Source organism: Mobula birostris, chromosome 1, assembly GCF_030028105.1.
Source record: "Mobula birostris isolate sMobBir1 chromosome 1, sMobBir1.hap1, whole genome shotgun sequence".
NCBI lineage: Eukaryota > Metazoa > Chordata > Chondrichthyes > Myliobatiformes > Myliobatidae > Mobula > Mobula birostris.
The window spans coordinates 215212359-215223442 of NC_092370.1; the positions used below are offsets into that span (position 1 = coordinate 215212359).

An 11084-nucleotide genomic window follows, 5' to 3' on the forward strand; every position below is an offset into this window, starting at 1 on the left:
AGAAGATTTGTTTTCCAGCAAGACAATGGTCCCAAGCATAAAGCCAAAGCTACACAGGAATGGCTTAACAACAACAAACTTAATGCCCTGGGGTGGCCAAATCAGAGTCCAGACCTCAATCCAATTCAGAATTTGTGGCTGGACTTGAAAAGTTCCGTACCTTCACGATCCCCATGCAACCTGACAGAGCTTGAACTGTTTTGTAAAGAAGAGAGGGGAAAATTGCAGTCTAGATGTGCAAAGCTGATAGAGACCTACCCAAAGGTGCATCAACTAAATACTGACTTGAAGGGGATGAGTAGTTATGGAATCAATTATTTTGTGTTTAATAATTGTAATAAATTAGACCAATTTGTAGAAATTTGTTTTCACTTTGACACAAAAGAGACTTTTTTGTTGATCAGTGTCAAAAAAAAGCCAAATTAAATCCACTGCGATTCAATGTTGTAAAACAATAAAACATGAAAACTTCCAAGAGGGGTGAATACTTTCTATAAGAACTGGAACTCCGGCAACAACATTGTAAATTTTCTCTGTACTCTTTCAACCTTATTTACATCTTTCCTGGAGGTAGATGACCAAAACCTGAAAAACGTTGTCTCGTTTTTACTGTGCACTGTACCTGCAGTGATGGTCGAAATGACAAAAAGTGACGACTTGAAAAACACTGCACACAGTACTCCAAATTTGGCCTCACCAATGTCTTGATGAGGCAACTTCAAGTTGGCAAGGCCTGGGACAGAAAGATATCTCCAGTCGTGAATCCTCAATCTGATGGTCCAAAGGAGGATTATCAGGGAACTTCAGAAATTCTCTAGTCGCGACCATCTTCAAGAAAGGAGGGCACACAGTGTTGGAAGAACTCAGTGGGTCAGGCAGGATCAAAGTAAACATGATTTTGTCCATGAGCTCCCAGAGCGGCACCTAAGCCAAAGTTCTCCGACATCGTTGTTGTTCCAGTACCCTTACGATGCATCTGCACCCCACGGGAGTGATTTTGGAAAGAGCGGGAAACGCTTTCCGCTGGGAGTTTGACTGGAGTCCGGCGGGCCTTCCCGGGATGGCGGCCGCTGGGTGGCGCTGTTCCGGGTGGCGGTGTCCGCGGGCTTGCGAGGATGAGCCTCAGCCTGCCAGTGTGGGAGACGGCGGACGGTGATGGCCGCGGAGCCAGCGAGGCAGTGGACCGATGAGCAGCTGCGGAGCGAGGAAGTGGCTAAAAAGGACATCATCCAGTTTTTGCAGCAGAATGCCTCGGACCCGGTGAGCAGCTACGGCGGCAGCGGGGGGTCCCAAAGGTTCGGCGAAACCGCACATGGTTTGGCCTTGTCCCGCCAGCTGCTGCAGAACTGCCGAGACCCCCGATCGATCACACCGAGTCTGATCGTACAGTATTTCGTGTGTGGTGTTGTAAAGTTACTGGATGCTATAGGAGATTTGATACTTTCAATGCAAAAGTTACTTTGCAAATTTTATACATTGAAAATAATAAAATTAAGTTTTAAATATAAAAGGATTAGGTATGCGAGAACGTTGGCTGTTAGTCTATTTATTTTGAGAAAGATATTCAAAATTACTTTTTTGATAATAGTTTCTAGGTGAACATAAGTTAATGGGAAACATCAAGAATGTTGCCAAGACTGCAAAGAAGGAGCAGCTAATAAATGCCTACAATCACCTTTTTGAAACTAAGGTAAAGGATTGTTTTAAATATTCGATGCCCATTTTGTTCTCAAATGCAACCATCTAGAATCATTTGATCAACACTCCATATTTCAGCTTTGCAAACATCGAAAAAGTTCTTTTTGAATGTAATGAATGATATTCTAATTCCCTATAATGTTGATATAATGTTTTATTTTTGTAACATTTGGTAGGGGTGTGACACAAGAACACTTGACATCATGAATTAAGTTTGAGGTCATTGGCCTAATGAAAGAAATGTATAAAAACAGGACTTGCCCATCCTATCTATTACATATTATTATGTCATCTGTATCTCACAACATATATCAAGTTAACATCACTACCTGTAAGCTCTTTATTTGCAAAAGCCCAGTTTTAAACATGGAAGCCCATTGTAGAAATATCATCTGGAAATTCCTTGTTCACTTCCTTAAGGCGAGCAAAACTTTTCCAGTTCTGATTGACGTTATACTGTGCCCAACTGGTATACAATGTGATCTTCATTGCTGCTGAACAAGATCTCAGCTGTTGTGTGAAGGGATTTAGCAAAGAAGCATTAGGCTTGAGTTGACAGTGTGTTCTATGCATGCACTGTTCTGAGGGAACAGCTGCTAGATGTTCCCATTTTGCTCAACTCTTAGCTTTTGAGTTGTATGGTTTTGTTTGAAGTCCAACCAGAAAACCCACAAATATTGCCTGCCTCTGCAGTGCATTCTGTAACTGATGAGCTGCTGGAAGTTGACAATTTTTTGGGAGTGAAAAGTTAAACTAAGGTTCCATACGAGCTCTGGTGAGGATGTAAAGGAGCGCTGGGCGGTATATTAAGAGGAAAGTGAGGTATTTCCATGCTGTCCTGATAATATTTGTTCCTCTTTACTAACAACTGACCATCTGGGCATTATAATTGGAACAATGCAGTTCCATTGTGTATTTCTCTTTGAAGGAACAATTGTACATATTATATGCCCCATCTTTTTGACTTGGGTTCTTAAAGTTCCACTGCATCTGTTTTAAAAATTACTTATGGAATCTGCACTAGAACCTTGTACAAGGTTCCAGATCCCCATTCCAATGAGTGTGTGGAGATAATTCCCATTCTCCTCTGGCTGTTTTGACAATGATTTTGATACTGATTTACTCATGAGAAGATAGTGCAATTTCCTGACAACTCCATGTAAATGTTTCATTGTTTTGAAGCTTCATTTCAATCATGTAAGAAACATCTCAGTTCCTATTATAACAGTCCTATCATTGCCAACCTCTTATTCCTCATTCCAAGAAAACACCCCGGGGAAAGTAATCCTGTGCCATTTTTTATTTAGTTTATTCTGGTTATTACACATTTATATAAGAAAATCCTTTGTATGGTAAGACGGACTTCTGACATCACATTCTACCTCACTTTCTCTGTAGGTGTTGCCCTTTAATTTCCCTTTTTTTGCCTTGTACTAACACAATGCACTGTGTACTGATTTGTTCTGTGAACAGTCTGCAAGAATCGGTTTTTCGCTGCGCTTCTGTACATGTGACAATAATAACCTAATTCCAAATACTTCTTTTGAAGTTCTCATAGCCTCTAATCAGATGTTGCTTTGCTTAATCAGAAAACTGCAATCTCGGGTGTTATCTGAAGAAATAACCTCATGTTCCTTGACCTGCAGAGATTTAAAGGCACTGAATCTACAGAAAAAGTCACCCAGCAGCTTAAAGATGTGAAAGTGGGGACGGCTCAGGACAAAGCAAAGGCGAAAAAACCTGAATTGACTGCAAGTGAGGTTAGTATGTGGAATTGGAGAGTTTTGTTTTGTAAAATTAATGAATTTATATTTCAGATCTGCTGATTATTTAAATTGATTTATTGGGGTTACTTTTTCAACATGGCATTATACAATTAATCAATAGATGTCAGTTAAGCAGATCAACTTGCAGCTCCAGCTTTCGATTTTTCCACTGTTTTATTAATGTCATTGCTATTGCCACAAACTGATAGGAGCACAGCAAAGGCATTTAGGTTTCGATATTCAATAGACAAAATAAACATCTGCTTATCCAATTATGTCAAAACTCTTAAGAAGAAAGTGAATTAGAGCAGGTAGATTCAGTGACAAATCATCTGCATAAAATGGAATAAAGAGTGGGAAAGAAAGATTAATTATGAGGTTAAAAAAAAAGCTACGCAATTTCGAAGGATTTTGCATCAAATGATATCATTTTGGATCTCCCCCTCCCCCTCCCACTTTCAAATCTCTTACTAGCTCTTCCTTCATTTAGTCCTGACGAAGGGTCTCGGCCTGAAACGTCGACTGTACCTCTTCCTACAGATGCTGCCTGGCCTGCTGCGTTCACCAGCAACTTTGATGTGTGTTGCTTTTTTTTTAAGCTAAAGCCTTTTGCAGTCTGAATAACCGAAACTTGATGCTTATCACTTTCTGAATTCAAACTTCATTTGAACCTTGTTCCTGGGTCATGGATTTCCCAGGATGGGCACAACAGTGAGTGACTCTGTTCCCAATGCCCTCAGGTCAGTGGTTAAAAACCAATGGTGTATAAACACCTAATAAATTATAAAGGACAGAATTTGTAGTCAGACCCTTTTGCTGAGACTTCCTTGCTGATTGTCTCCATCTGCAGGCAATAGTTTGAACTTGCCCACTCTTAACATTTCACCTTTGATTAATGATTCCTTATATTGCAGCTTGGTTTATTTGAAATAATAGATTTGTAATTTGAGAATAAAATTTTATACAATACAGCAGTTGTTAACTGTGCCTTTTCATCAATTTCAGGAACCACCAAAGTATACCAAAACAATGTTGCAAAAAGGTGACAAAATCAACTTTCCCAAGAAGGGCGACACAGTTCACTGCTGGTATACAGGGATGTTAGAAGATGGGACCGTGTTTGACTCAAATGTCACTTCTGGTAAGCAACATAAGGAGCAAAAACGTTTTGCTAATTTGGGGTATAACAGTCTGTAAGATACGATGTTGCCTCTTGCGCCAAGCTTTATTTATGTGTTCACAGCACACCAGTGTTCAGAATCAGGTTCAATATCACCGGTGTATGTCATGAAATTTGTTGCTTTTGTGGCAACAGTGCAATGCAATACATAATAGGGGGAAAATGAGAATTATAGTAAGTGTATATATTAAATAGTTAAATAAGTAGTGTAAAAGTAGAAGTTTTAAAAATTAGAGGTAGTGTTCATGGGTTCAATGTCCATTTAGAAATCGGATGGCAGAGGGGGAAAAGGCTGTTCCTGAATTGCTGAGGGTGTGCCTTTATACTTCTGTACCTGCTTCCTGAAGGTAGCAATGAGAAGAGGGCATGACCTGGTGATTGGGGTCCCTAATGATGGATGCTGCCTTTCTGAGGTACCGCTCCTTGAAGGTGTCCTGGATACTATGAAAGCTAGTGCCCATTGTGGAGCTGACTAAGTTTACAACCCCCTGCAGCTTATTTCGATCCTGTGCAGCGCCCATCCATAGCAGGCGGTGAATCATCCAGTTAGAATGCTCTCCACAGTACATCTGTAGAAATTTGTCTGATTTCCTCCTAATGAAATATGGCCACTGTTGTGCCGCCTTTGTAGCTGCATAGACATGTTGGGTCCAGGTTAGATCCTCAGAGACAGTGACACCTGAGAACTTGAAATTGCCCACTCTTTCCACTTCTGACTGCTCTATGAGGCCTGGTGTATGTTTCCTCGTCTTAAACTTCCTGAAGTCCACAATCAGTTCTGACGTTGAGTGCGAGGCTGTTGCTATGACACCACTCAACTAGCTGCTGTATCTCACTCCTGTACGCCCTCTTGCCAACAATGTTGATGACAAGGCAGCATTTGCTGCATATACCTTCTGTTGTTGAGAAGGTTTCCCTGAATGATCAGCAAGCACTGGTAAGCTTGTTGCCTAGGAGATATCACGAGGCTGGGGAGAGCTGGCAAAACAAGGAGAGGGGGCAGTAGCAGCTTCCATCACATCCATGAGGAGATAACGAGCCAGACTTCTCGGATCCAAGCAGTCTGTCCACACTTGGATCAAGTGCTGCCAGTCCCAGCACTTTTACCTTCCCAGCCAGGGTCTAACCCTGAGCCGCACATCTCGTGTCCCTGCCTGCCAACACCAGTTCTCACAGGCAGCTTCTGCATGCTGAGTCCTGGATGATTTCATGCTGTGGGGATGCAAGCAGAACGCAGTGGTGCATGGCAGCAGAACGCAGCACAAGCGGGTAGCTATTTTGAAGTTCTTGAAGATGCATACTTATGAATATTCAAACAGGAGGACCAAAAGTACTGTAGCAAATTATTGCCCTTTGAGGTATCAGTGCATGCATAGAAGAACTTTAATAGAACTGGTTTTTAAATCATTACTTTCTTTTAACAGGCTCAAAAAAGAAGAAGGCAGCAAAGCCTTTCAGCTTTAAAGTAGGAGTTGGAAAAGTTATCCGAGGGGTTAGTACATAACTTGGATTTGAGTGGCACATGCGTGAGCCGGATCTGTCTTCAAATTAGCATGAATTTCTGTTTTTTATTTTTCACTGCATTTGTCTTCTACAGAGAAGGTGCTTTGCTAATCTGCACTGGTAATGATTATCTCACGGTAGCAGGTTTAATGCAAATCTATTAACACCATTAGACATAGGAGCAGAATTAGACCATTCAGCCCATCATGTCTGCTCTGCTATTCCATATAGCTAATTTATTACCCCTCCTCAAATAAGCCCATAAGATTACAGCTCAGGGTGTTGGAGTTCGTAGTTCAGTTCCGACGCCGCCTGTAAGAAGGTTTCTTTCACGCGCTCCGTTCCAAGGATATACCGGTTAGCAGTCATTGCAAATTGTCCTTTGATTAGGCTGGTGTTAAGTAGGTGGGTTGCTGAGCAGTGTGTGTCATTGGGCTGGAAGAACCTGTTCCTCACCGTATCTCAAAATAAAATAAAAACAGGAATGAGTGAATGCACAAGTTGACAATAGAGAAAACAACTATCTAATCTTGTGGCCATGCAGTGAACAGACTCTTGCATGCTACAGCAAATCTACCAGCAGAATTCTTCAGTATGATTTCCCTTTCATTACACTATTTCTGGCAAGCCAGTTTGACGAGTGTCAGCAAAGACCAGTAATAATCTAGGACTTTCTGGGATGGATTGAAAATGATCACATCAGGTCAGTCAATTGGGAAGATTCTTTTGAATGTTTAGTATTCATCTTCTGTTTGCTGCTGAATCAACAGACTTGTCTCTCAACAGTGGGATGAAGCGCTTCTGACTATGAGTAAAGGAGAAAAGTCCCGGATACAGATTGAATCTGATTGGGGTTACGGTAAGAAAGGGCAACCAGAAGCCAAGTATCCTTTTCCCTGTGGTAGCTTAGCGAAAATCTTAATATTGCAGATGCAGAGAAGCATGTCTATAGTACTTCTGTAGAAAAAATTTATAATTTTACAATTATAAAAATGATTAATTCTTTTGTACACGTAAGTTATGCTTTCTGGTTCTCTTGGTACACCTTTCTAGACAGAATTAACATGAATGTGCTTTGTAGAGGACATGTAGTGTGCAATCTTGCAACAGGAGTCTCCAGTTTGCTGCTATGATTGCATTAAATAAGCAGATTTTTCTCTGCTGTTATGTGAATATAAGTTAGATCCGTTGAGCTGAACAAACTTTCGAGATTTGCAATGCCAATTCATGCCACAGAACTTTTGGCTAATCTAGTAATGCATTACTTCAATTTTTGTTTTTGTCCATTAGAATATCCTTGTAGCTCAGCTCCAATGCAGTTTATCTGAAGTGATTATGTAACTTTGGTTTTAGAGTTCAGAGTCACAACCCTGAGGTTCATTTTCTTGCGGGTAAACACTAGAAACACAAGAGAATCAATGAAACAGCACACCCAACAGGGCAGACGTCAAACCAATGTGCAAAACAAAAACAACAAACTACAGAAACAGAAAGAAAAATAGAAGAAACGATTTTTAAAAAGATATCGAGAACATGAGACGAAAGTCTTCAAAAGTGAGTCCCTAGGTAGTGGGAGCAGTTCAGTGATGGGCTGAGTGAAGTTGTTTCCTCTGGTTTAAAAGCCTGTTGGTTGAGGGGTAATAACTGTTCCGAAACCTAGTTGTGTGGTCCTGAGGCTCCTGATCCACTTTCTTGATGGCAGCAGAGAGAAAAGAGCATGACCTTGATGGTGGGGTCCTTGTTGATGGATGCTGCTCTGTGTAAATGTGCTCAATGGTGGTGAGGGCTTTACCCTTAAGACCATAAGACATAGGAGCAGAATTAGACCATTTGGCCCATTGAGTTTACTCTACCATTTCATCGTGGCTGACCCATTTCCCCCTCAGCCCCAATCTCTTGCCTTCTTCCTATAACCCTTCAAGCCCTGATTAATCAAGAATCTAAAGCCTCTGCCTTAAATATACCCAATGACTTGACCTCCACACCTGCCTGTTCCACAAATTCACAACTCTCTAGCTAAAGAAATTCCTCCTCATATCTGTTCTAAGTGGACGTCCCTCTATTCTGAGGCTTTGTCCTCTGGTCTTAGACTCCCTTGCCATAGGAAACATCCTCTCCACATCTCTATTGAGGCCTTTCAACATTCGACAGGTTTCAATGATATTCCCCTTCATTCCAGTGAGTACAGGCCCAACACTATCAAAGGCTCCTGTGATGGACTGGGTCGTATCCATGGCTTAATGTAGGCTTTTCTATACAAGGGCATTCTTTTTTCTATACAGGCTGTGATGCATCTAGCCAATATACTCTCCACCACATAGAAGTTTGTCAAAGTTTTAAATGACATGCTGAGTCTTCACAAACTTCTAAGAAAGTAGAGGCACTGTTGTGCTTTCTTTGTAATGGACCCAGGACAGATCCTCTGAAATGATAACACTGAGGAATTTAAAGTTGCTGTCCTCCGATCCCCCGATGAAGACCTCCAGTTTCCCCCCTCCTGAAGTCAATAATCAACTCATTGGTTTTGCTGACATTGAATGAGAGGTTGTCGTGGCACCTCTCAGCCAGATTGTCAGTCTCCCTCCTATATGCTGATACATCACCACCTTTGATTCAACCAATGACAGTGGTGTTGTCAGCAAATTTGAAGATAGCATTGGAACTGTGCTTAGCCTCACAGTCATAAGTATAAAGTGAGCAGAGCAGGGGACTAAGCACACAACCTTGTGGTGAACGAGTGCTGATGGAGATTGTGGAGCAGATGTTGCTGCCAATCCGAACTAATAGGTCTCCCAGTGTGGAAATCGAGGATCCAGTTGCAGAAGAGGATATTAAGGCCTCCGACTTGAAGCTTATTGATTTAGATTCAAAAGGATGATAGTATTGGGTGCTGAGCTGTAGTCAATGAAGAGCATCCTGATGTATGCATCTTGGCTGTCCAGATGTTCCGTGGTTCAGTGAAGAGCCAGAGAAACGGCATCTGCTGTTGACCTATAGTGATGGTAGGAAAATTGGAGTGGATCCAAGTCAGTTCTCAGCCATGAATTGTAATATTTCATCATCAACCTCTCAAAACTCTTCATCATAGTGGATGTAAGTGCTACTGGACAATAGTCATTGAGACAGGTTACCACGTTCTTCTTTGGCACTGGTATAATTGAAGCAGGTGGGTACCTCAGACTGTCAAAGCGAGAGGTTAAAGATAATTGGTGAACACTCCAGGCAGTTCATTAGCACAGGTGCTTGAACTCAGCCAGGTGCTCCATCTGGGCCAGATGCTTTCCATGGGTTCACCCTCCTGAATGATGCTCTCCCGTCAGCCTCAGACTGAAATCACCGGGTCATTAGGGGCTATGGGAGTTTGAGAAATTTCCTCCATGTTTTGATGGTCAAAGTGAGCATAAACGGCATTGAGCTCATCTGGGTGGGGTCAAAACCCTAAGCCTTGTTGTCGCCTATGTCACTTGGTTTCACTTTGTAGGGAGTGATAGCATTCAAGCCCTGCCACAGCTGTCGAGGATCCTTCAGTGATTCAAGTTTGGTCCAGAATTACCACTTCACATGTGAGATAGCTTTCTGGAGATTGTATCTTTGGGTCGCAACCTGAATGCCACTGATCTGGTCCTCAGCAGATTGCAGATCCCATGGTTCATCCAGGACTTCCGATTGGGGAAATCAGAATGATTTTATAGGGATATGCAATCTGCAAGAGTCTACAACTCTTGTTATTAAGTGCAGGACAGCCATGGTGTATTTGTTCACATCCTTAGTCCCCAAACGCGGCCCAGTCTACTGACTTGAAGCAATCTGACAACCATTCCTCAGCCTCCTACAACCACCTCTTGGTTGTACTTATCTTTGGAGCCTTGCTCTTTAGCCGCTGCTTGTATATGAGCAGGAGGACAGCTAAGTGATCAGCTTTCCCAAAAAGATCTCTAGGCATGGAACGGTAGGCTTTCCAAGGCATGTGTGTTGGGTTCCCTGGTGCTACGGGTGATATGTTGATGGTAATTGTGCAGTTTTCTTCAAAGAAGTCTGATTTAAGTACCTGACAATTATTTGAAAGGTGTCAAGGTAGGCTGATTCTTGATTGTTAATTGTGGCATCAATTGTTTTTTTTATTTCTGCTTTTGGCGGTTTGTAAACTGTCAAACGATCACAGGTCAGGATCATAGAGAACTTTTTTTTGAGTGGAACAGTCGCTTGATAAGTGGAATTCTCAGGATTCTCCTTAACTGGATATCAGGATTCCACCAAATGCTAAACTTATTTTTGAAGTTGAGCTCGTGGATATTGAATAACCCCAAATACATCTTCAAGATCGTGCTTGAGAATATTACCTCTAAACTGTCCAATGTTGCTCAAAAAGATCTCCGTAGAACAAGATAATTGAATACTAAAATATGCGTCTTCTGGACAAAATTGTGAATTTGTACAAAGCCTAAGTGAATTTCAAGTATTGTGTATTATTACATACTATGCTGATGGTGGAATGATGCTTGGAACAAGATAAAAACTGCCAAAACAAAATAAAGCTGTTTTGGAGCCTCCACAGATATTCTAAATTGTGAATTGTGTTGTTTTACTGAAAGATAACATTATGTATTGTGTGTTGATATTTATCACCTGTAAGCTTTTCATACTTTTACATATTATGCACTGAGATAGTTTCTCTTAAGGGGAAATACATCATTACAATTAAGCAGAATGCTGAAATCTGGCAGTGTCTCTGCACTTGTTCTTTATTTTATGCAACAGATGGAAAATAAGAGCAAGTATGAAAGACAGTCATGAGAAAGCGGACAGCTATTCACCCATACCAGCTCTACATGATTCATTTTCGTGTCTCAGCTCTAACCTTAGATGCAGAGAAGTAGGAAACTATTGTATCAAATCCCATTTCAAATGCAAATGAATGGGTTTGCTTCCAGTACTTT

General features: G+C 41.4%; 1 protein-coding gene across 1 annotated transcript; it reads left to right on the forward strand.

Moving 5' to 3' along the window:
• Positions 1-1101: 1101 nt before the first annotated feature.
• On the forward strand, positions 1102-10714 carry fkbp3 (FKBP prolyl isomerase 3). The gene is made up of 7 exons (XM_072271029.1): positions 1102-1260; positions 1589-1690; positions 3345-3458; positions 4470-4605; positions 6069-6136; positions 6934-7031; positions 10394-10714. Exons 1-7 carry the CDS (start codon positions 1156-1158, stop codon positions 10446-10448), a joined length of 678 nt encoding a protein of 225 aa, XP_072127130.1. The 5' UTR covers positions 1102-1155; the 3' UTR covers positions 10449-10714.
• Positions 10715-11084: the final 370 nt, after the last annotated feature.